The 26,327-nt window shown below is 39.5% G+C and overlaps 1 protein-coding gene across 3 annotated transcripts in view; it reads right to left on the bottom strand.

Moving 5' to 3' along the window:
- Positions 1-26,327, bottom strand: part of med23 (mediator complex subunit 23) — a 97,871-nt gene that overhangs the window by 36,406 nt on the left and 35,138 nt on the right. For 2 of the 3 annotated variants that reach the window (XM_072251520.1, XM_072251519.1), the window contains exons 10-18: positions 15,268-15,363; positions 14,762-14,779; positions 13,816-14,016; positions 8,890-9,033; positions 8,644-8,789; positions 6,405-6,650; positions 5,400-5,542; positions 4,194-4,368; positions 418-581 (exon numbers count right to left, since the gene is read on the bottom strand). In XM_072251520.1, the coding sequence (XP_072107621.1) occupies positions 418-581; positions 4,194-4,368; positions 5,400-5,542; positions 6,405-6,650; positions 8,644-8,789; positions 8,890-9,033; positions 13,816-14,016; positions 14,762-14,779; positions 15,268-15,363 (1,333 nt within the window). The remainder of the gene's footprint in view (positions 1-417; positions 582-4,193; positions 4,369-5,399; positions 5,543-6,404; positions 6,651-8,643; positions 8,790-8,889; positions 9,034-13,815; positions 14,017-14,761; positions 14,780-15,267; positions 15,364-26,327) is intronic. The other variant, XM_072251521.1, reaches the window with a different exon arrangement.

Below are 26,327 nucleotides of genomic sequence, written 5' to 3'. Positions count from 1 at the left end.
ATGTGAGGGATATTTGGGAGTTCAAGGAGAAGCAGGTAAAGCAAGTGACTAAATGGACACTCACACAGCTTCAGTTTACAGTACTGGACCAGGACTGCTTAAGAAGGTCCCAGTCAGGGTAGAAGCAAGCTTTCACCGAACATTGGGACCTTAATTAAATGTTACAGAAAAGCTCAAAAATGGCATCTTAGTATGCAGTCACGCTCAAGATTCTTCATGTACCGTATGCTTAATGTGCATTGCAGTTAGAAATGTGGACTCCTAGCGACTTGCATGAAATCTTCAATTTTCATTAATATTTTTTAAAGAAATTGGATCCCATGTAATATTGGATAATTTACTCAAAATAATCTCAGTCTAACAATGGATAATGCAAGATATATTTATAAAAAGCTGAACCTACATATTAGTACTTACCGGTTACATGTGTTGCTCTAGCTAGAGTAAGAATTAGTGCTCTGTTAAGTTCCTCAGACTCTGCGGATAGAACTGTTTTGGGATCACTGAGAAAACGAGTAAACTGGGGCTGGACTTCAGAACTGCCCAAAGCAGTGATGAGCCGGAGAGCAGTGCTTTCAACACTAAAATGATCAAAGATAAAACTGTAAGTAAACTACAGTCTTGCATATAATTCCATATTCCAGCTCTTACCTAGATAAGATTTATGAACAACTACCGCCCAGCCCTCCTCTGCAATTTTGTCAGCTCTTAAAAGAAGCCAATTATAATCTCGCTCCAAGTAGATTCTTCCATAAGTAAAAAAACCTACATAAACAATCCACTAAGAGGACTACAAACTTGTCGGTGGGTATGTGTGTGTGTGTGTGTGTAAAACACTCACACAAACAAACAAACAATGGGTGCCAATGAACAAATGACATTAGCTAAAACAAATATTACAATTTCTAACAACACACATCAAAGTTGCTGGTGAACGCAGCAGGCCAGGCAGCATCTCTAGGAAGAGGTACAGTCGACATTTCAGGCCGAGACTCTTCGTCAGGACTAACTGAAGGAAGAGTGAGTAAGGGATTTGAAAGTGAGAGGGGGAGGGGGAGATCCAAAATGATAGGAGAAGACAGGAGGGGGAGGGATGGAGCCAAGAGCTGGACAGGTGATTGGCAAAAGGGGATATGAGAGGATCATGGGACAGGAGGTCCGGGAAGAAAGACGGGGGGGGACCCAGAGGATGGGCAAGAGGTATATTCAGAGGGACAGAGGGAGAAAAAGGCGAGTGAGAGAAAGAATGTGTGCATAAAAATAAGTAACAGATGGGGTACGAGGGGGAGGTGGGGCCTTAGCGGAAGTTAGAGAAGTCGATGTTCATGCCATCAGGTTGGAGGCTACCCAGACGGAATCTCTAACTTCCGCTTATTCCGTCTGGGTAGCCTCCAACCTGACGGCATGAACATCGACTTCTCTGGCTTCCGCTAGGCCCCACCTCCCCCTCGTACCCCATCTGTTACTTACTTTTATGCACACATTCTTTCTCTCACTCTCCTTTTTCTCCCTCTGTCCCTCGGAATATACCTCTTGCCCATCCTCTGGGCCCCCCCCCCTTGTCTTTCTTCCCGGACCTCCTGTCCCATGATCCTCTGGTATCCCCTTTTGCCTATCACCTGTCCAGCTCTTGGCTCCATCCCTCCCCCTCCTGTCTTCTATCATTTTGGATCTCCCCCTCCCCCTCCAACTTTCAAATCCCTTACTCACTCTTCCTTCAGTTAGTCCTGACGAAGGGTCTCGGCCTGAAATGTCGACTGCACCTCTTCCTACAGATGCTGCCTGGCCTGCTGCGTTCACCAGCAACTTTGATGTGTGTTGCTTGAATTTCCAGCATCTGCAGAATTCCTGTTGTTTACAATTTCTAACATACTGTTTTAAAAACCTAACTCATTTATTAATAGCAACACACATCAAAGTTGCTGGTGAACGCAGCAGGCCAGGCAGCATCTCTAGGAAGAGGTACAATCAATGTTTCAGGCCGAGACCCTTCGTCAGGACTAACATTTATTAATATCTTAGGGGAAGCATATCTGTCACCTCTTTTTGACCTAGCCTACAAGGTGATTCATTTTCACACCAATTTCTTCTGAAATTACCAGGCTAACAACTTAGTTTAAAAAAAACAGTGATTCAAGAAGGCTTGCCACATCCTCTAGCCATTTAAGATTTTAATTAAATTTGAATGAAATATGACCTTTTGAAACAAAAGAGATGACAAAAAAGGTACTTTCACTTTTGTGGAAAAAGTGATGAAAATATAAGTGTATCAGAACTTATTCAACATTGTGGAATAAGATTTAGTGTTCAGATTAACATGAAGGATAAGAAGTCCCCGGACACAAATCCCAATAAGAAAGTATAGCTCATGTTTGAAATATCTCTAATTGAAGTAAACCCAAATTTAGGTTAGAGTTCCTACAAAGGTAGCAACTTGCTGATTATTTTTAAAAATATAAAATATAGTATGTTAAGGCTTTAGTTAGTGGTGGCAATTCTTTCTGTTCATTTGCAACCTCATTTGTATAACAGTAATTTGAACAGTAAAATTAAATTGCAGACATCACAATTACACCAATTCCCCAAAACTCAATGAGGAGAGCGTCAGAACATTATAATTACTTGGTCTTCCAAATTTCAAGTGAATGATCGCAAAAATGGTGTATTAAACAAGAGAATACAAATGAATTGTATTGCTCTAAACTAAAACAAAATCAATGACAATGGAGGGGAGGACCCCAATGCCTTCTCATCATTCAAGACAGCTATTCAAAATGACCCACAACGGTTTTGAAAAGCCATCCTGAATGATAAGGAAATGAACAGAATGCATTTTTCTTCATAAGTAGTTGGTTACAGAAAATGGCTACAAACCAAAGCAACCAGAGTTTATCCTATTCTCACACTGAAGAGCAGCACTCACTAGCCACATTATTAGGTACCTTCTGTATCTAATAAAGTGGTCAATGAGTGTATGTTTGTGGTCTTGTGCTCTTGTAGCCCATCCACTTCATTGAGTTGTGTGTTCAGGGATGCTTTTCTGCACACCATTGTTGTAATGCGTGGTTATTTGAGTTACTGTTGCTTGAACCAGTCTGGCCATTCTCCTCTGACCTCGCTGATTAACAATGCATTTTCACCCTCAGTACGGCCGGTCACTGGATGTTTTTTCACACTATTCTCTGTAAACTCTAGACATAGTTGTGTATGAAAATCCCAAATCAGCAATTTTTGAGATACTGAAACCAATTCAGACAAAGCATCATTATCTTTCCAGAAATGCTCCCTAACCTTCTAAACATTCCCAGCATTTCTCGTTTTTAGTTCAGAGTTCTAAGTGTTTAAACTAAGCACCGAAGCTTTGTTTAGTAAGAAACAAAAATGTTCCTGTGTTCCTATGGTGGGAGAGTCTAAGACCAGAGGACACAGCCTCAGAATAGAGGGGTGTCCTTTTAGAACAGAGATGCGGAGGAATTTCTTTAGCCTGAGAGTGGTGAATCTGTGGAATTCTTTGCCATAGGCAGCAGTGGAGGCCAAGTCTTTATGTATATTTAAGGCAGAGGTTGATAGATTCTTGATTGGTCAGGGCATGAAGGGATATGGGGAGAAGGCAGGAGATTGGGGCTGAGAGGAAAAGTGGATCAGCTATGATGAAATGGTGGAGCAGACTTAATGGGCCAAATAGCCTAATTCTGCTCCTATACCTTATGGTCTAATCTAAAGTAATTTACATACATTTTAAGCACAGGGTTGTAATTGATGGATTAATAAACATTAGAAATGATGAAAAAAAAATCCCTTACTGAAGGTTACAAGTAGCAAAGAGTTCCTCCACCGATTAAGGCATTTGCAACAAAGCAATAAGTTTTTGTAAGTGGGGAAAAGAGATTCATACCATCAGTAATCAAAATGTAAAAGTTTTACTTCAGATTCCTAATGAGGCAGGACTGTATCACTGAAAAGGCAACTGGACAAGTATTTGAAATGAAGAATATAAGTGCTATGCAAGAAGACAGGGATGTTGAAATAAGATAGCTCTAGATAAGGTGCAGGCTCATTTCTGTGTTAAAACTTCCATTCTTCATTTAAAGTCCACTCAACAAAAGCAAGGTTTTAAGTTCACTGCCACAATATTATTTCTATTTAAAGAAGCATGTATTGAAATACTACCTTAGTTATAATAAGTAACTTACCATAGGTGAAGTTGATTCTGATTGGTATGTGGCACTGCTGCCAAAGAATGAAGATGACTTAATAGTTGTACTCTGTAGTGGGGCTGGATATGATGCATGCGGTAGCTAAACATCTCCAGCAGAGTGTGTAAGATCCCCCAGGCATGTGACTTGAAAACATTTGGTAAAAGCTGGCCTAAAGGGGGAAAAAAAAAGTTAAAATTTGTGCACAATGAGGAATTTATTTTCCTCAAAAATATATGTATTTTAAATGAGCTAAATCCAATGCCCCAGGATGAAAGATCAGAACTTAAGGATGGTAATACTGTTAAAGAAATCTCATTCTTAATTATCTAATGGTACAAATGAATCTTTAACATCTAATTAAAATTCCACTCTCACAACTGCACTGTGTTACAACTAGCAAAAATATTGGTATGCACAGCAAAGGGCAATTCTAGAAAATAGAAACATTCTAAATTTTGTTTAAGAACTTTTTGGCATATGCACAACTACAGCCATCATACGCTTGAATGAATTAACTCTATTCTATTAATCCATTCTCTACATTCCATACAATGAATCTTAACTCAATTCGTGAATGAATTCTGTTAAACTTTGGTAGATCTAAACAGGTTCTAGAAGTTATTGCACTATTAAGAGACTATTGCCATTTTAGTAAAGATGAAAATTGTCCTAATTTTTCTTCATCTTTGCAGCACTGAATATTTTGACATATGGAGTTTATCCATATTTTTATTCTGCCCGCAACAAAATTAGTACATGATCCAAACATTACAGATACTAGAAAACTGAGGTAATTATTTTCTCAAAACACCAGTGTGTGGTCTCTGAGTGCCATATTTTCAAAAATGTCAAATTTACAGGAAATGGACTACAAATACTCCAACTTCATGATTTAAAAGCATTACATAAAATCAGAGAAATATACAAAATTTCCTTCTACAAGTTTGACAACAGAAGCCCGAGAAATAAATCTACTGCTTTATACTGATTCTCAAGATTTTACACTTGCATGTAGATTAGAGGAAGACTCCAAGTCCCAATTCAAATTAGCGAAGCTCAGAAACTTTACAAGTCTTCCATCAGCCCAAATTATTCTCTTAGCCCCACTGAATTCAAAGTGTTTTTCCATTCTAAACTTAAAAACATGCAACATTAATTTTCAAAGTACTTCGTATATTTAGACTTCAAGGATACACTTACTGATAAAACCTTTAATTCCAAGGGATTCGATCTCCATATAAACTAAAAGACGACTGTAAGTTTCTACCAGAGCAGGAGCTAATGCTAGGCTTGATTTGGCATGAGCTAGTTTGATCACCCTTGTAGCTATACTGTGAATGAGGCTGAAAGACAGAAAATTTAAATCAACACTCAAATATTACATAAATCATGGTAAAGAATAGCAGTAATGTTCTTTATTTATTGCCTATAATGATATTCATGCAAACAAGTAATTAAAATACCAATTGCTTGACAGGCAGACAAAAAATACTAATTATGTGAAATGTAATAAAATCACTAGCTACCATGGTGTTATTACTAAAATAAATAAAGCAATACTAAATTGAAACTAACATTGTTTGAGTCCAAGAAACATCTTTAAAACTGGCATTAAGGTAACTCATTTCTCTGTAGGCTACATTCATTTTTAATAGGAAATACATCCCCTAATACTCCAAGCTTTTCATTATTAAAACCATTTATTCTTGTATAGTCTTTTGACTTCACTAATATTTTGTTGTATTTTTAAAACCAAACCTTATATTGGGGCGGCATGCACAATCATTTTAAAGTTCCAGGTATTACCGATCAAAGTTCGATCCCCACTGGTGTCTGTAAGGACTTTGTACATTCTCTCTGTGACCACGTAGGTTTCCTCCTGGTGCTCCAGTTTCCTCCCAAAGATGTACTGGTTAGGGTTAGTAAGTTGTGGGCCTGCTATGATGGCATCAGAAGTGTGGTGACACTTACAGGCTGCCCCCAGCAAATCCTCACTGATTTGATTTGATGCAATTTACACCTTTCACTGTATGTTTCGATGTATTGATAAATATTTGACAAATAAAGCTAATCTTAATCCTTTAAGAGCTGTCTTCCTATCACTATAAGATATCCCAACTAAGGATTAATAACAATGAACATGATAAAACTTAACAACAAAAAATATTGCACTGTAGTTGATCAGGATTTAATTCTAGTCACTACCTCATTTTGGCATGAACTGTTAGTGAATCCAGTAAGTTCATAGGCAAGGGGGTAATAGACCCTGAAGCTGTGCAATTTGTTCCTGGAAGAGATATCCTCAAGCTTCCATTCCCATATATTGTTTCAACCAATACTCCCATTGGCAATGTAAAGTATTCGGAATTAGTGGAATAAGCATTGCACAGCAAGGCAATCTTGTAATCATTCATCTGTAGGCTTTTATTTCTCAAACTTTGTTGCAAAAACCTGCATTGGAAATAATTAAACACAATTAATTAACTTTTATTTATTAAACATTGAGAATTGATTCTTGTGAAGAGAAATGTGTATTTTTATTTTCCAAGGACAATATCTCAAGCTACTGTGGGAAGCTAGCGAGGAGACTGCTGAGCCTCTGGCAATGATCTTTGCATCATCAATAGGGACCGGAGAAGTACCAGAGGATTGGAAAGTTGTAAATGTTGTTCCCTTGTTCAAGAAAGGAAGTAGAGATAGCACAGGAAATTATAGACCAGTGAGTCTTACTTCCGTGGTGGGCAAGTCGTTGGAGAAGATCCTGAGAGGCAGGATTTTATGATCATTTGGAGAGACATAATCTGATTAGGGATAGTCAGCACGGCTTTGTCAAGGGCAAGTCGTGCTTTATGAGCCTAAATGAATTCTTTGAGGAGGTAACAAAAACACAATGATGAAGGTGGAGCAGTGGATGTAGTGTATATGGATTTGAGTAAGGCATTTAATAAGATTCTCCATGCAAGGCTCATTCAGAAAAAAATGAGGCATGGCATCCAAGGAGACCTTGCTTTGTGGATCCAGAATTGGCTTGCCCACAGAAGGCAAAGGGTGGTTGTAGATGGTTCGTATTCTGCATAGAGGACAGTGATCAGTGGCGGTCCGCAGGGATCTGTTCTGGGACCCTTCCTGTGATTTTTATAAATGATCTGGATGAGGAAGTAGAAGAGTGGGTTAGTAAGTTTGCTGAGGATACAAAAGTTGGGGGTGTTGTGGATAGTCTGGAGGGTTGTCAGAGGTTACAACAGGACAATGATACGACAAAGAACTGAGCTGAGAAGTGCCAGATGGACTTCAACGCAGGTAAGTGTGAAGTGGTTCATTTCGGTAGGTCAAATTTGAAGACAGAATATAATATTAATGGTAAGAATCTTGGCAATGTAAAGGATCAGCAAGAGCTTGGAGTCCATATCCATGGGACACTCAAAGCTGCTGCGCAGGTTGACAGTGTTGTTAAGAAGGCTTATGGTGTGATGGCCTTCATCAATGGTGGGATTGAGGACTAAAGCTGTAAGGTAATGTTGCAACTATACAAGACCTTAGTTAGACCCAACTTGGAGTACTGTGTTCAGTTCTAGTCACCTCACTACAGGAAGGATGTGGATACCTAAGAGAGAGAGTGCAGAGGAGATTAACAAGGATGTTGCCTGGATTGGAGAGCGTGCCTTATGAGAATAGGTTGAGTGAACTTGGTCTTTTCTCCTTGCAGCAATGGAGGATGAGATGTGACTTGATAGAGATGTACAAGATGATGAAAGGCATTGATCATTTGGCTAGACAGAGGCTTTTCCCCTGGACTGAAATGGCTACACGAGGGGGCATAGTTTTAAGGTGCTTGGAAGTAGATACATGGGGGATGTCAGAGTGAAGTTTTGGTGGGTGCATGGGATGCACTGCCAGCGACAGTGGTTGAGGTGGATAGAACAGGATCTTTTAAGAGACTCTCAGATAGGTACATGGAGCTTAGAAAAGTAGAGGGCTATGTGGTAGGGAAATTCTAGGCAGTTTCTAGAGTAGGTCACATGGTTGGCACAACATTGTGGGCCGAAAGGCCTGTAATGTGCTGTAGATTTCTATGTTCTATATAAGGAAGATCACTTTCAAAAGCATTGCATCATCCTTTCAAGGATGAGAGATAGGCTTCATCTCTTCATTGCTTATTAATATTTACTCTTTATTCATACCTACTTTTCAAAAACATCTTTTTAATAGTAAGTTAAATGATAGTAAGATAACATCATACATTAAACTAGCTAATTTTAATTGCATTTTACCATGCTAAAATACACATTGCACAGAATAAAAGATTATAAGAAATAATCTGACCAACTGTTTTATTTATTACATAGGCATTAATCGGCCAACAGCCTTGCAGGCAGTGTGCTATTATAAATATTAGGGACACTTGTCTAAACAATAAACACAAACTTTCTATTCAGCAGCTTACTCATGGTGGAGTTTGAGAGAGTGAGGGATGGGTATCTGCAGTTTGGAATTATCATTCTGTGCCTTCCTGTTGAGATGTATCCAGATACAAGTCATAGCAAAAGCATGAGTTGACTGTGGTTTGCTAATGTCAGGTACTGGAATACACTGCAAATGAAAAAAAGAACAAGCACACGTGAAAATCGAGACAGCTACCTTCATCCCTTACTTAAATAAATGCACTGGTAAATTGATGCATAAATCCTACTTCTTTCTCTGGGTAGAGAAGGTCAAACAGCTTCATCACTGGAAGGAAGTCAGCCAGCGCATTCTTCTGAATACTGCCAGAGATGAACTGTAATAAAACCCACATCAGATGGTCTCGACCTTTTATTAAACCTCGGCCTGCCAGCTAAAAGATAAAGACAACAGAGGTGCAAATTGAAATTGCTTAATATTTCAAGTGCTGGAAAACAGAAATTCAGATTTAAAATGTAATTGTGGTACAAGCCAAACATCTATGTGTGCAAGTTTCTGAAATGAGGATGTATGGCAGAGGGAAGAGATTAGATTTTGGGAAGGTTTGGGGAAAAGATGACTTGGATGTTTAATGGCTGAAATGGATATTAAGCATGCATTCAGCTCCTGCCCAATATATCAAAGATTAAAGTCACAATTTTGCTGATTATACATGTGATTGTGAGCTTTCATTTCATCACTTCCACGTTTCCAGAATTGATTGCAAAACTCAAAGTGTGACCAAACAAATCAAAATAACTGATTGTAATAAATTCAGTATCTCATATATGTAAGTGAAATTGATTTGTTTTTCCTGTTCCAATTTCAAGTTGTCCATTTTTAAGATTGAAGGCTGCACCCCATATCTTTCTGTTCTCTGGCCCAACTCACCCATGCCAAGTTGCTTGCCTGAGCTAGTCCCATTTGACCATACCTAGCCCATATCCCTCTAAACTAGTGGTTCCCAAAGGGGGCAATATCAACCCCCTCACCCACCTCTGGCAGGGGCGATGGGAGTTTCTAAGGGGGTAATGAAGATAAAGTTGTAGTGGGGGGGGTGCTTGGTATGGGGGGGTGCATGATCACCACTCTCTTAGAATTTTCTTGAAGCACATTATAGTTGTTGAAAAGGAATGTGACACTTCTGAATTTGGCATATCATGAGAAATCTGGACTGAAGTAATTGTGTTATTTCCGGGCCCAGCCCACGCATTATTGCCATTCACCACTAAGGTACAGTATTAGCTTCTACGATTCCTGTACTCCAAACATGCAGTGATGAAATTCCTGTGAATTAGGGTATGGCATTCAAAGTGGTAAAGTTCAGAATCTCCCCCTTCAAATGGTCTTGACTGCATTTGAAGGCTCCTTGAACATTTGAGAATACACTTTGATAAAGCAAACACGAACTTAGCTTATTTTCAGACAATTTGAGATAACTTTCAGAAATAGAAAACACTTAACGCTTCACAACGAAACACTGATGGGTTACGTGCTTCATAAAAACATTTCATTGCTCCTTGCTAAATCTGGAAAGCCCCGTATAATTGGAGAAGAACTGATTCTGCCAGCAGTAAGGGAGATTCTGAGTACAGTTTTGCAGAAGTCAGCAGACCAAATAATTAAAGCGAATTCATTCAGCGACAACTCTGTTCAAAGACAAATAGATGAAATGTCTAAGAATATGGAAGAAACATTGTGCAACATACTTAGGACAACAGAATTTGCTCTGCAGTTGGATGAGTCACCTTTGCCAGGAAACAAATCGTTGCTCCTTGGTTATGTTCACTTTATACAAGATGAGAGCATGGTTCAAGAGTGTTATTTTCAAGTAGACTAGAAACAGAAATGGAGGTGGAGTCAATATTTCGGGTTGTTGAGCAATTTTTCCAAAGAGAAGGACATTCCACCCATCAACATTCCTGCTCGTGCGACAGAGGGGGCACCATCAATGACAGGATGCCACTGTGGGGTTATTACTTTCTTGAAAAGGCTGTACCTAACATATTTACCATTCATTGTGTAATTCACAGACAACATCTTGTCACAAATTACCTAAGGTATCAGCTGCACAAATGTTTTGAGATTTGTATTGAGAATGATGAACAGTTTTGAACGTGGTCTAAAGTACTGTAAGGTTGAGTGCTGTCAAGTCATCGTCGACTCACGGCGATCCAGAGTTTTTGTGGCAAGATAGGGAAGTAAATTACCAGGCCTTTCTTCCGTGCAGGTACTGCTGCTGTTCAGGTTGGGACGCGGCCGGATTCGAACTCTGGACCATCCACATTAAAGTCCAGTGCTGATGCTACTGCAGTCCAGCCAAAGGGTCTTGATCCGAAACGTCAACTGTACTTTTATCCACAGATGCTGCCTGGACTGCCAAGTTCCTCCAGCATTTTGTGTGTGTTGCAGCAGTTTTGAATGCTTGCTGTTGCACCCAGAAGTCAGATGGCTCTCAAAAGGAAATCGCCTGAGATGCTTTTATGTGTTTTTGAAATTGATAAAATTCTTTGAAGACTCAAATGCTTCATTCAGTAATCAATTCAGGAACATTAGGTATGACATTTCTGATTTGCCAGAATTATTCATAAAGTTTAATGAAATTATTCTTCATTTGCAAGGAAATCATGTGAATCTTATCAAAGTCAAAACAGATGTGTCCACATTTTTGTCCAAGTTAAGTGCAATTAAGTGGCCCATTTCCAAATCTCTCTGAGTTAGAAGAGAAAGAAAGAATGCCAGGTGATGATCTTCAAGTATACTGTGCCCACCTGGGTAAGCTACATAAAGACATGTCAGAGAGATTTCAGCAGCTTCTTTCGATCCAATTTTGAGATTGAGTAATAAATCCTTCCTGAACACTTGTAATGAGGAATTAACAGGAAGGATGGCGGAAGGTCTGATCTCGCTCCAAAAAAAAAATCCTATCAAGACTTTTATGCAGAAAGAAGTCTCCATATGCCATCCTCACTGTGGAAAAAGGTCAAGATGTTCTTTATTGCCTTTCCAAAATTACATCCAGTGGTGCACAGTTTCAGTGTAGTCCCACAACTTCAAAGCAACAAAAGAGATTACGGATTACTGGACGTGGGGATAAGATATGATCACAAGACCATAAGATATAGGAGCAGATTTAGGACATTTGGCTCATTAAGTCTGCTCCACTATTTCATCATGGTTGATCTATTTTCCCTCTCAGCACAGGTCTCCTGCCTTCTCCCCATATCCCTTCATGCCCTGACTAAGCAAGAATCTATCAGCCCCTGTCTTAAGTATACCCAATAACTTGGCCTCCACAAATGGTTGACCAGTGAAGGGCCTCAGCCCGAAATGTTGACTGTTTACTCTTTTCCATAAATACTGCCTGGCCTACTGAGTTCCTTGCTTTGGATTTCCAGCATCTGCAAATTTTCTTGAGTTTATCATTTTCATGCGCCTCTTCTGAATCCTCTCCAATGTCAACATATCCTTTCTTAGATAAGCGGCCCAAAACTTCTCACAATATTCTAAAGTGACGCTTCACCAGTGCTTTATAAAGCCGCAACATTACATCCTTGCTTTTACTTTGTAGTGCCCTTGAAATGAATGCTAACATCACATTTGCCTTCCTCACCACTGATTCAACCTGCAAATAAAGATTTAAGGAATCGTGCAGGAGGACTCCCAAGTCCCTTTGCACCTCTCCGCACATTATGGTTAGGGTTAGCGTTATTCTAATTTTCTCTCCATTTAGAAAATAGTCTAGGCTTTTATTTCTTCTATTAAAGTGCATCACTATACACTTCCTGACCTGTATCCATCTGCCACTTCTTTGCCTATTCTCCTAATCTGTCCAAGTCCTTCTTCAAGACTAACTGCCTGTCCACCTATCTTCATATCATCTGCAAATTTGGCCACAAAGCCATCAGTTCCATCATCCAAGTCATTGACATATAACATAAAAAGAAGCGGTCCCAACACAGACCCCTGTGGAACACCTCTAGTCACCATCAGCCAACCACAAAAAGATCCCTTTCTTCACACTGTTTTCCTCCTACCAATCAGCCAATGCTCTAACCATTCGAGTAGCTTTCCTGTAATACCATAGGCTCTTAACCTTGCTATTATAAGACTATTTCCTTCATGTTAAAAGATCGACAATTGACTCAACAATCTATTTTGTTGTGACCTTGTACCTGAGCTGTACTTTTCTCTCTAATGCAACACTCTGTAAGCAGCCTCAAGTGTGGCACCTTGTCAAAGGCCTTCTGAAAGTCCAAATATTCAACATCCACTGCATCCCCTTCATCTATCCTACCTGTAATCTCCTCAAAAAATTCCAGGAGGTTCATCAGGCAAGAACTTTCTCTGAAGAAAACCATGCTGACTTTGTACTATCTTGACCTATGTCACCAAGTACTCCATAACCTCATCCTTAACAACGGACTCAAACATCTTTCCAATCACTGAGGTCAGGCTAACTGATCTATAGTTTCCTTTCTGTTGCCTTCTTCTTTTCTTAAAGTGTGATATTTGCAACTTCCTCTTACTTTTCATATTTTACCTTGTGTACAGAAATTCTAAAATTTCACTTAAAGTGAAATGAGTTATCATTGACTTGTTACCTTTGAGATCATTCACACATATGCCACATTGTCAACATTTAAAGATTTATCTCTAGCTTCCTTCAGTATATTTGATATGTATTTAATCAATTCAATTAGCACTGTTAATTTCAGTTTGATCAATGCTTTTGATAACCACACTCTATTAGTAGCTAAATTGTGCTTCAGCATTTTTCTTTTCCCATTCCATAATAAATATTTTCTCTCTAATCCTGCCATGCTTTGAAAAACACCCTTATTTTCTTACTCTTCAAGTCCAAATGAAAGATTTACAACGTCAAATGTTGACTCTGATTGTGTCTGGCAACCTGAGTGTTTCCAGAATTTTCAGTTTTTATTTCAGATTTTCAGAGTTTACATATTTCTTGATTTACAATGACTATTCATGTGCAATTTTCAGACACATTCCTTTTTATACATTATCAGCTGGATTGGCTACCTCCTAATGCAAAAAAAAAGCTGCAGAAGTTTATCATCTTAGACACTCATGAATTAATCATGGATTAAAATGTGAACTGGGCACAATTCAGGTTTGAAATGAGACATGCATGTACTCTACATCCCAAACTTACCTTTTGATGAAGTGATAACACCATGTGTGGGAAGCTAGCAAACTGAAACAAGACAAAGAAAATGAGCTGACTGGAGAGGTGCTGCCACAATAACTGACTGGTGCCTCCATCATCAAATTTTTCTTCTGTCTCTGAGCGCTCCATAGCATAAACCACTAAATCCACAAGCTGGTCTTCCAAAACTGGGCAACGTTGTTTGTGCTGTAAAGTAGACACTTATTACAGTAATGAACATTAAACACAAAGACAGACTTCTTATGCAAAGGAAAATGAACAAAGCATGAAATGCTAACCTAAACATACTGCATGAGATATTTCAGAAAGCACCTAATTTGCATGTAGCGTAAAATAAAAGATGCCAAGCACTGCAATGATTTGCCCTTCTCCCCAAATCTACTTATTCAAATACACTAGTATTTTGTTTTTTTTTTGGAAAAGTCAAAAACTCAACTTTGGTCAGCAAGAAACTTAACCACACATATTCTAGTGATCAAATTTGTGAAGCAGAATATTTTTGATATCTTCAGAACCTAAATTCTATTACTACCTACATATAAAATTAGCATGCTTTCCATGTATGATCATGAAACTTAAAAAAAGACTACAATAAAATTGTACTTCCTTTGAAAGCATGCTTTAATGATCCCTAACAAAAGTAGAGCTACTTTGAACACATCTTTTGATGCCACTTTACATATGCAGTTATCTAGTTTTCAAAGGTCAACAAAAGAATATTTTCTAGACAACCTCTCCATGACAACTTTAAAAAATCTTAGGTGCAAGAATTGCAACAATCACACATTCTGTAGCAGACAGCGACAGACACCACTACATACTCTACGTATACCAGCATGCAGATCTACTTTATTCTCTAAAATGGCATCAGTTGCTACCAAGCAGTCAGCATCTCGTTAGTCACAATACAACAGTAAGATTGTAAACATACCTGAGCAATGTTCAAGGTCTAGAGCATTGTAGGATGGGCAGGACAAGACAGGACAGAACAAAAATAAAGGAAGAAAAAAAGAAAGACATAACAGTGACTATGAGGCCAGCCTCAGAATGCCCCAGACAGGCCAAGCCCCACAAAAACCAATGTACAAATTCTAATGTTTGAGGCTGGCCTAATAGCTAAAGCAATGTAAATAAAACTCAAATTATGTATTTCTATTTCTTTATATTAATTCTACTGTTATTTCATAAGGTACTGCATTTACAGTATTTTACAGTTCCCATCCACAAGGCAATACAAACTGGAAGATTAAACTTTGTTCTCCTGTTTCATGTAACTCAAGAGTAATATCCATGAGATACTGATGCTAACTTACAGTCCTGCTATTCTTGCTAAGCACTCTTTTGCTTATTTAGCCATAGCAACAGAAAAGAGAAAAAGAACAGTGCAGGCTATATTTAGAAGTCAAATCCAAGGCAAATTACAGTGAGACACAGTACCTGCTTGTTTAGACCTAGCATGTTGCAGACCATGTCTCTGGAATAAGGCTGTTCTAAAACATATCTCAGTAGGGCAGTCTGTGGGTCAAAAAGGTCCTAAGGGAAAAAAAACACATGGGCTTAATATTTAATAATTTGAGGAGAATTTCAACACAAATACTTGTAATACCATGTTCTAAAGGTTATGAAATTAACAAAAGATGCTCTTCACAGCACTTAAGTACCAAATCATAAAATAGTGGATTTGGGTGGAGTTATGGATTAGGTGATTAAACAGGTGACCGCCCTGTTTTAGAAACTCAAGAGCATTTGAAATAGACAGGCTAAGCTGCTCTGCCATTTAATGAGGCAATGGCTGAATTGTGCTCTTTGTCCACTTTCCTCACTGATCACCGTGTGCTGATATTGTACAAAGTTCAATTCGTCTAAGCTTTAAAAGAGAGAAAATTCAATGACTAATAATCCTGTGCCACGTATCAAGAAACTTTTCATGATCTGAATGGCAATCACTCAGCTTAGGACTGCCTATTTCTAGACTCTCTGACAAACCATCTTTTAGCATCTACCTTTTCAAAACTGGATATGGGTGTTTGATTTCAACCATAAAATGTTAATACAATTTGAATTCTTGGTTTCAATGACTGCTCATACCGATTTCAAATTCAATGCTGATGGGCAGTCATTTTAAACCTTTCAACATTACGATAATTCTGAGATTATTAATACTGCAAGCATACCAATAAACTATTATTATATGGATTGGAGAGAGGGCTTGACAACATTTGGCAATTGTAAGCTCTAGAAAATTCATCTCCTACATTTTCAATGCTTCTATCCAAACTGTAGAGAATGGATTCAAAGTGATAAATTGTCCAAGCCACAATGTAATATAAAGGTCCCTTCATCTCCACTGCAATAGCTTTTGCCTTTTTTTGAGATCAGTCATTTAAAAATTCTCTTGTAATGCATTGAACTGAATTTATTTTCAAATCATTTAAAATTTGTCTTTTATCAGTAATTTCCTTAAAGTTCATTTGGTTGGAAATAAATGCAGTACTTAATATCAACCTCTACAATCAACTCTGCTACTCATTTCCTTCAATCGTATGCTCGTTTTATGGCTTGTTGATGTACGCTCATATAATCTGGAACTGCAAGAGGCAACATCTGATCTGAAACCAATTTGAACTTCAGTTTGCAAAAACTGGTATGTTAATCTCAGATTTATTCAACCTTCAGATTTTAATCCGACAAAGTGAATTTCAAAATTTTATTCAAACCATCAAGATTGTCAGTAAAGCAAGTGTGTATCCATACAGCTTCTCAAAATGCATCATCTAATACTATAGCATCTAGCACACTTCTCCACGTTCTGGTCAGACACATACAAAGAATCACAAACTAGACTTATAAACCAGTTTCACACAAGTACCTATATTGAAAACATTTCCGTTCCAGACAGGCAAGAAAACCATGAGAGATACACGGTTACTTAACTTTAAGAATATTCCTAATTTTTTAAACCAGTTACCTAATTGGTCGGTTCACAAAAGTCACGTATAGAAAGGCCAATTTTCTGCACTATCACATTATGGAAAATCATTATATTAAAGGATAGGGCACAAAGGGAATGGAATTCACTTTGCAGAGAATTTTTTTTGATTTGATGGAATGCTGCTGCAATATTTAACTATATAACAATTACAGCACGGAAACAGGCTATCTTGGTCCTTCTAGTCCGTGCCGAACTCTTACTCTCACCTAGTCCCACCGACCTGCACTCAGCCCAAAACCCTCCATTCCTTTTGTGTCCATATAGCTATCCATTTTAACTTTAAATGACAACATCGAACCTTCCTCAACCACTTCTGCTGGAAGCTCGTTCCACACAGCTACCACACTCTGAGTAAAGAAGTTCCCCCTCATGTTACCCAGGCAACATTCTAGTAGATCTTCTCTGTACTCTCCCTATTTTGTTGACATCTTTCCCATAATTCGGTGACCAGAACTGTACACAATACTCCAAATTTGGCCTTACCAATACCTTGTACAATTTCAACATTACATCCCAACTCCTATACTCAATGCTCTGATTTATAAAGGCCAGCATACCAAAAGCTTTCTTCACCACTCTATCTACATGAGATTCCACCTTCAATGAACTATGCACCATTATTCCTAGATCCCTCTGTTCTACTGCATTCTTCAATGTCCTACCATTTACCATGTATGTCCTATTTTGGTAAGTCCTACCAAAATGTAGCATTTATCAGCATTAAACTCCATCTGCCATCTTTCAGCCCACTCTTCTAACTGGCCTAAATCTCTCTGCAAGCTTTGAAAACCTACTTTCTTATCCACAACTCCACATATCTTAGTATCATCTGCATACTTACTAATGCAATTAACTACCCCATCATCCAGATCACTAATATACATGACAAACAACATTGGACCCAGTACAGATCCCTGAGGCACACCACTAGTCAGCGGACTCCAATCTGACAAACAGTTATCTACCACGACTCTCTGGTGTCTCCCATCCAGCCACTGCTGAATCGATTTTACTATTTCAATATTAATACCTAACAACTGAACCTTCCTAACTAATCTTCCGTGTGGAACCTTGTCAAAGGCCTTACTGAAGTCCATATAGACAACATCCACCGCTTTACCCTCGTCAACTTTCCTAGTAACCTCTTCAAAATATTCAATAAGGTTTGTCAAACATGACTTTCCACGCACATGTCCATGTTGACTGTTCCTGATCAGACCCTGTCTATCCAGATAATTATATATACCATTTCTAAGAATACTTTCCATCGATTTACCCACCACTGACGTCAAACTCACAGGCCGACAATTGCTAGGTTTACTCTTAGAACCCTTTTTAAACAATGGAACAACATGAGCAATACGCCAATCCTCCAGCACCATCTCTGTTTCTAATGACATTTGAAATATTTCTGTCAGAGCCCCTGCTATTTCCACACTAACTTCCCTCAAGGTCCGAGGGAATATCCTGTCAAGACCCGGAGACTTATCCACTTTTATATTCCTTAAAAGTGCCAGTACTTCCTCTTCTTTAATCATCATAGTTTCCATAACTACCCTACTTGTTTCCCTTACCTTACACAATTCAATATCCTTCTCCTTAGAAAATACCAAAGAAAAGAAATTGTTCAAAATCTCCCCCATCTCTTTTGGCTCCGCACATAGCCATCCACTCTGATTCTCTAAGGGACCAATTTTATCCCTCACTATCCTTTTGCTATTAATATAACTGTAGAAACCCTTTGGATTTATTTTCACCTTACTTGCCAAAGCAACCTCATATCTTCTTTTAGCTTTTCTAATTTCTTTCTTAAGATTCTTTTTGCATTCTTTATATTCCCCGAGCACCTCATTTACTCCAAGCTGCCTATATTTATTGTAGATCTTTCTCTTTTTCTGAACCAAGTTTCCAATATCCCTCGAAAACCATGGCTCTCTCAAACTTTTAACCTTTCCTTTCAACCTAACAGGAACATAAAGATTCTGTACCCTCAAAATTTCACCTTTAAATGACCTCCATTTCTCTATTACATCCTTCCCATAAAACAAATTGTCCCAATCCACTCTTTCTAAATCCTTTTGCATCTCCTCAAAGTTAGCCTTTCTCCAATCAAAAATCTCAACCCTGGGTCCAGTCCTATCCTTCTCCATAATTATATTGAAACTAATGGCATTGTGATCACTGGACCTGAAGTGCTCCCCACACGTATCTCCATCACCTGACCTATCTCATTCCCTAACAGGAGATCCAACACTGCCTCTTCTCTAGTTGGTAGCTCTATGTATTGCTGCAAAAAACTATCCTGCACACATTTTACAAACTCCAAACCATCCAGCCCTTTCACAGTATGGGTTTCCCAGTCTATGTGTGGAAAATTAAAATCTCCCACAATCACAACCTTGTGCTTAATTCAAATATCTGCTATGTCCCTACAAATTTGCTCCTCCAATTTTCACTCCGCATTATATGTGAAGTGCCGGAGGATTGGAGAGTGGCTCATGTTGTTCCGTTATTTAAAAAAGGATCGAAAAGTAATCCAGGAAATTATAGGCCGGTGAGTTTAACGTCAGTAGTAGGTAAGTTATTGGAGGGAGTACTAAGAGACAGAATCTACAAGCATTTGGATAGACAGGGGCTTACTAGGGAGAGTCAACATGGCTTTGTGAGTGGTAGGTCATGTTTGACCAAACTGTTGGGAGTTTTTCGAGGAGGTTACCAGGAAAGTGGATGAAGGGAAGGCAGTGGATATTGTCTACATGGACTTCAGTAAGGCCTTTGACAAAGTCCCGCATGGGAGGTTAGTTAGGAAAATTCAGTCGCTAGGTATACATGGAGTGGTGGTAAATTGGATTAGACATTGCCTCGATGGAAGAAGCCAGAGAGTGGTGGTAGAGAATTGCTTCTCTGAGTGAAGGCCTGTGACTAGTGGTGTGCCACAGGGATCAGTGCTGCGTCCATTGTTATTTGTCATCTATATCAATGATCTGGATGATAATGTGGTAAATTGGATCAGCAAGTTTGCTGATGATACAAAGATTGGAGGTGTAGTAGACAGTGAGGAAGGTTTTCAGAGCCTGCAGAGGGACTTGGACCAGCTGGAAAAATGGGTTGAAAAATGGCAGATGGAATTTAATACTGACAAGTGTGAGGTATTGCACGTTGGAAGGACAAACCAACGTAGAATATACAGGGTTAATGGTAAGGCACTGAGGAGTGCAGTGGAACAGAAGGATCTGGGAATACAGATACAAAATTCCCTAAAAGTGTCGTCACAGGTAGATAGGGTCGTAAAGAGAGCTTTTGGTACATTGGCCTTTATTAATCGAAGTATTGAGTATAAGAGCTGGAATGTTATGATGAGGTTGTATAAGGCATTGGTGAGGCCGAATCTGGAGTATTGTGTGCAGTTTTGGTCCCCTAATCTGAGGAAAGACATCCTTGCCATAGAGGGAGTACAAAGAAGGTTCACCAGATTGATTCCTGGGATGGCAGGACTTTCATATGAAGAAAGACTGGATGAACTGGGCTTGTACTCGTTGGAATTTAGAAGATTGAGGGGGGATCTGATTGAAACGTATAAGATCCTAAAGGGATTGGACAGGCTAGATGCAGGAAGATTGTTCCCAATGTTGGGGAAGTCCAGAATGAGGGGCCACAGTTTGAGGATAGAGGGGAAACCTTTTAGGACCGAGATTAGGAAAAACTTCTTCACACAGAGAGTGGTGAATCTGTGGAATTCTCTGCCACAGGAAACAGTTGAGGCCAGTTCATTGGCTATATTTAAGAGGGAGTTAGATATGGCTCTTGTGGCTACGGGGGTCAGGGGGTATGGAGGGAAGGCTGGGGCGGGGTTCTGAGTTGGATGATCAGCCATGATCATAATAAATGGCGGTGCAGGCTCGAAGGGCCGAATGGCCTACTCCTGCACCTATTTTCTATGTTCCTATGTTTCTAAATAAGGTTGAAAGAGTGCAGAGGAGGTTTACAAGGATGTTGCCGGGACTTGAGAAACTCAGTTACAGAGAAAGGTTGAATAGATTAGGACTTTATTCCCTGAAGCGTAGAAGAATGAGGGGAGATTTGATAGAGGTATATAAAATTATGATGGGTATAGATAGAGTGAATGCAAGCAGGCTTTTTCCACTGAGGCAAGGGGAGAAAAAAACCAGAGGACATGGGTTAAGGGTGAAGGGGGAAAAGTTTAAAGGGAACATTAGGGGGGGCTTCTTCACACAGAGAGTGGTGGGAGTATGGAATGAGCTGCCAGATGAGGTGGTAAATGCGGGTTCTTTTTTAACATTTAAGAATAAATTGGACAGATACATGGATGAGAGGTGTATGGAGGGATATGGTCCGTGTGCAGGTCAGTGGGACTAGGCAGAAAATGGTTCGGCACAGCCAAGAAGGGCCCGAGGGCCTGTTTCTGTGCTGTAGTTTCTACGGTTTCTATGGTTTCTATTAGGTGGTCTATAATACAGCCCTATAATTGTTACTACACCTTTTCCATTCCTCAATTCCACCCATATAGCCTCCCTAGACGAGTCCTCTAATCTGTCTTGCCTAAGCACCGCTGTTATATTTTCTCTGACAAGCAATGCAACACCACCCCCTCTTGCCCCTCTGATTCTATCACACCTGAAGCAACGGAATCCAGAAATACTTAGTTGCCAATCACACCCCTCCTGCAACCATGTTTCACTAATTGCTACAACATCATATTTCCAGGTATCAATCCATGCTCTAAGCTCATCCACCTTTCTTACAATGCTCCTAGCATTAAAACGATTGACAATAGACAATAGGTGCAGGAGTAGGCCATTCAGCCCTTCGAGCCAGCACCGCCATTCACTGTGATCATGGCTGATCATCCACAATTTGTATCCCGTTCCTGCCTTCTCCCCATATCCCTTGACTCTGCTATCATTAAGAGCTCTATCTAACTCTTTCCAGAAAGTATCCAGAGAACTGGCCTCCACTGCCTTCTGAGGCAGAGCATTCCACAGATCCACAACTCTCTGGGTGAATAAGTTTTTCCTCAACTCCGTTCTAAATAGCCTACCCCTTTATTCTCAAATTGTGGCCTCTGGTTCTGGACTCACCCAACACCGGGAACATGTTTCCTGCCTCTAACGTGTCCAATCTCTTAATAATCTTATATGTTTCAATCAGATCCCCTCTCATCTTTCTAAATTCCAGTGTATACAAGCCCAGTCACTCCAATCTTTCAACATATGACAGTCCCGCCATCCTGGGAATTAACCGCGTGAACCTCCGCTGCACTCCCTCAATAGCAAGAAACGCCTTTCCTCACATTTGGAGACCAAAACTGTACATAATACTCCAGGTGTGGTCTCACCAGGGCCCTGTACAACTGCAGAAGGACCTCTTTGCTCCTATACTCAACTCCCCTTGTTATGAAGGCCAACATGCCATTAGCTTTCTTCACTGCCTGCTGTACCTGCATGCTTACTTTCTGTGACTGATGAACAAGGACACCAAAATCTCGTTGTGCTTCCCCTTTTCCTAACTTGACACCATTCCGATAGTAATCTGCCTTCCTCTTCTTGCCACCAAAGTGGATAACCTCACATTTATCCACATTAAACTGCATCTGCCATACATCTGCCACTCACCCAACCTGTCCAAGTCATCCTGCATTATCTCAACATCCTCTGCACATTTCACACTGCCACCCAACTTTGTGTCATCTGCAAATTTGCTAATGTTACTTTTAATCCCTTCATCTAAATCATTAAAATAGATGCATTTAAGAAACTCTCCACCTCTTACTCCCTGTTTATCCCTAATGGTGCAAACAACTTTGTTATCTTTTTCTTCCTTCTCCCCTACATCTTCGGTCTGAGTGCTCCCGTTCTCTGTCCCCTGCCTATCCTTCCTCACACACTGTCTGCTAGCTTTCTCTATTTGTGACCTAACCTCCTCTCTCCTAGTCTCTTCAATTTGATTCCCACCCCCCCAACCATTCTAGTTTAAAGTCTCCACAGTAGCCTTTGCAAATCTCCCTGCCAGGATATTGGTTCCCCTAGGATTCAAGTGCAACCCGTCCTTTTTGTACAGGTCACATCTGCGCCAAAAGAGGTCCCAATGACCCAGAAACTTGAATCTCTGCCCCCTGCTCCAATCCCTCAGCCACGCATTTATCCTCCACCTCATTCCATTCCTACTCTCACTGTCCTGTGGCACAGGCAGTAATCCCGAGATTTCTACCTCTGCGGTCCTTCTTCTCAACTCCCTTCCTAACTCCCTATATTCTCTTTTCAGGACCTCTTCCCTTTTCCCACCTATGTCATTGGTACCTATATGTACCACAACCTCTGGCTCCTCATCCTCCCACTTCAGAATATCTTGGACGCGATCAGAAACATCCTGGACCCTGGCACCAGGGAGGCAAACTACCATCTGGGTCTCCTGACTGCATCCACAGAATCGCCTATCTGACCCCCTAGCTATCGAGTCCCCTATTACTACTGCATTCCTCTTCCTTTCCTTACCCTTCTGAGCTACAGGGCCTGACTCTGTGCTGGAGGCACGGCCACTGTTGCTTCCCCCAGGTAAGCTGTTCCCCCGCCCCCCCCAACAGTACTCAAATAGGAGTACATTGCCAAGGGGCACAGCCACTGGGGTACTCTCTAGTACCTGACCCTTCCCCCTCCTAACTGTGACCCACTTGTCTGCCTCCCGTGTACCCGGTGTGACCAACTGCCTGTAACTCCTCTCTATCAACTCCTCACTCTCCCTGACCAGACGAAGGTCATTGAGCTGCAGCTCCAGTTCCCTAACACGGTCCCTTAGGAGCTGCAGCTCGGCGCACCTGGCGCAGATGTGAACGTCCGGGAGGCCAGGAGACTCCAGGACCTCCCACATCCGACACCGAGAACAACAAGCTGCCCTCACACTCATATACTACACTACCCTTTCCTCAAGTAACAGGAAAAATTGAAAACCAAACCTACTTTGCCTCGCCTGTTGAGCCAAAGCCCTTAAGCCTTCACTCTGCTCCCGGTTCACTCTGCTGCCTGCTGTCTAAGGCTGTTTTATATTTATTAATATAAAAAATTGGGAAGGTAGAGAAATACAGTAGGATGAAATTAATAGTTGTCTGTAATACAGTCATATGAGCTAGGGCCTCCATAATTGGTGTGCAAATGCTCCCACTACAAACAGGCAGGTGAATTACAATACGACAAGTTTGCTAACATCCATTCAGCTAACTGTGCAGGTTAATGGACAAAACTATCAGGAAGCAAACTTACAGAAATGTTAATGTATTAAACATATTTTTAGATTACAAAGAATCTTACAAGCTAAGAGCTACCAAATAGTTACATAAATACCATTAAATCAGGTGGGAAAATGTACCTCTTTAAATAAACTGATTTAAGGTCAATTCAAACCTTAATGCACAAATGTAACTTAGTAAAGTTTAATCCAAAACAATTTTGAATTGCAATAAGAAACAAGTATGTTGCTCAAGAATCCCAAATGTTCTTGTACTGAATACAGAGCACTGGATCTCATCAAAATAAATGAAAGGCAGCAAAACTCAGGCTATGGTAACTACCTAGCTTCTAACCTTCATTCTGACAATGGATCATCTAATCTCAGCTCTTCTCATCATAGACACTTCGTGATTAGTTATTTCAGTTTTTAATTCAATAGATAAAACCTTGAAGCATCCAAGATTTCTTCCTGTTCTAAACAGATAAATTTCCCTGGTTGAAAAGTGTTTGCTACAACCAAAGCTAGACAGGAATAGCTTCAAATATCTGGGTTGTTCTTGTTTAGAAAAGCCTCTGCAAAACATCTATACCATACTTACAATGAGCAGTACCTTAATGTCACTGTTTCTGACCTCTGCCATTTTACCAGCATTTTTCTCTTGATACTCAACTGCTGAGAATTTTCTTTCTTACCTTCACTATAATTATGAAGGAGTTGTCAGCATCAGAATTTTTAAAAAATTGCATTGTAATGTGAAACTTAAAAGTTGACATCTAATGACATAAAACAAAGCTGAAAAATAACAAAACACCAAAGAACTGATCTTTTTGTAGAGTATCATGCATTAGCTGTAAATAAGGCTTAAGCTTTCCTTGTTTCTAATCCAGATAATTTACCAGATTTATGGATATGCATGATGCCTTCAATGTCATCACAAGAGCAAATAATAATTGTGACATTCAGTTGAGACACAATAACACTGAACTGCTGCTGCTAAGTTAACAAATTTCACGTCACATGCCGGTGATAATAAACCTGGTTCTGATGAGAAAGTGAGAAAACTGCCACTCTTCATTATCTATAAAGATACTGACAAACTTATCCTAATTTTAAATGAATCAGATCTTTTGAAAAACACCTAGTACTTTCAAAAGAAAATTACAATATTTTGTATAATGTGCAAGCCACGTCAATATTCTATAGTACTTTCAATATCTTTCTATGAACACGTGATAAATCAGTTCGTAGTTTTAACATTATTTTGGAACTCCCAATTTCTCACTGTCCAGTTGTAGTTTAAAAAAGTACACATTTCACCTGCTTTCCATGTAAAATGACCTCTGTCCAACATTGCTTAATAAAAGTACTGTTCCAAAGCTGATAGGCAATTTTAGGTGAACTATTGCTGGATCTACCTGCATGCGTTACAAGTTCAGAATATACCGATATATTTGAAGAGGGCGAATTAGTTAGCTCTCCCTGCCATGGAACTGCGAACCAATGCCAACCCATCAAGACAATGCAAAGTCCTATTAACTTTGAGGACTGCAGATTAGTAGAAAAATGGAAAAACATTTTTAAGATTCTGTCATTGTACAATTTTTATTACTTCATGCGTCCTTATTTATAATTTTCTATTTTTAAACATTTCTTTAATTATTTGAACCCATTTTAAAAGTTTTAAATGCTTCTGAGCTGTTTAAATACATGACAGCTGTCAAATTCTGACTCTAGCACTGCTTTCTGTCAAAGCCAATCAGGAGTTTATATTCATCCTAGGTCTAGTTGTGATTCAATACAACGATACAGAGATCCAACAAAATTGGTCCCCAAGATCTGAGTTGAATAAGACTCACCTCATCAGAAAAATCTAAGCTTACAAAAGTCAAAAGTATAATATCAACACATTTTAATAATTCCTCCACACACACAAAATGCTGGTGGAACGCAGCAGGCCAGGCAGCATCTATAGGAAGAAGTACAGTCCACGTTTCGGGTCGAGACCCTTCGTCAGGACTGTCATGGCACTACATTCTAGAACTTACTTCCAAAACCTCTTACACCAAGCCTTCAGTCAATTGTCCTAAAATCACTTGATTCCATTGTTTTAGTATTATAGTCCTGTGAAAGACCAGCATTTTTTTTTGGTACATTACAGATATTACATTATTGGAAGTTATTTGACTGCAAGTGGAAGCTGTTGTTATAAAAAATACAACCTCACTTACATCTGTGAGGGACATAGATTTACATGCAATGGAAA

This window comes from Mobula birostris, chromosome 2 (assembly GCF_030028105.1).
Source record: "Mobula birostris isolate sMobBir1 chromosome 2, sMobBir1.hap1, whole genome shotgun sequence".
In the NCBI taxonomy this organism is placed as follows: Eukaryota; Metazoa; Chordata; class Chondrichthyes; order Myliobatiformes; family Myliobatidae; genus Mobula; species Mobula birostris.
The sequence above is the reverse complement of the archived record's forward strand: the minus strand, read 5'-3'. Positions and strand labels throughout refer to the sequence as shown.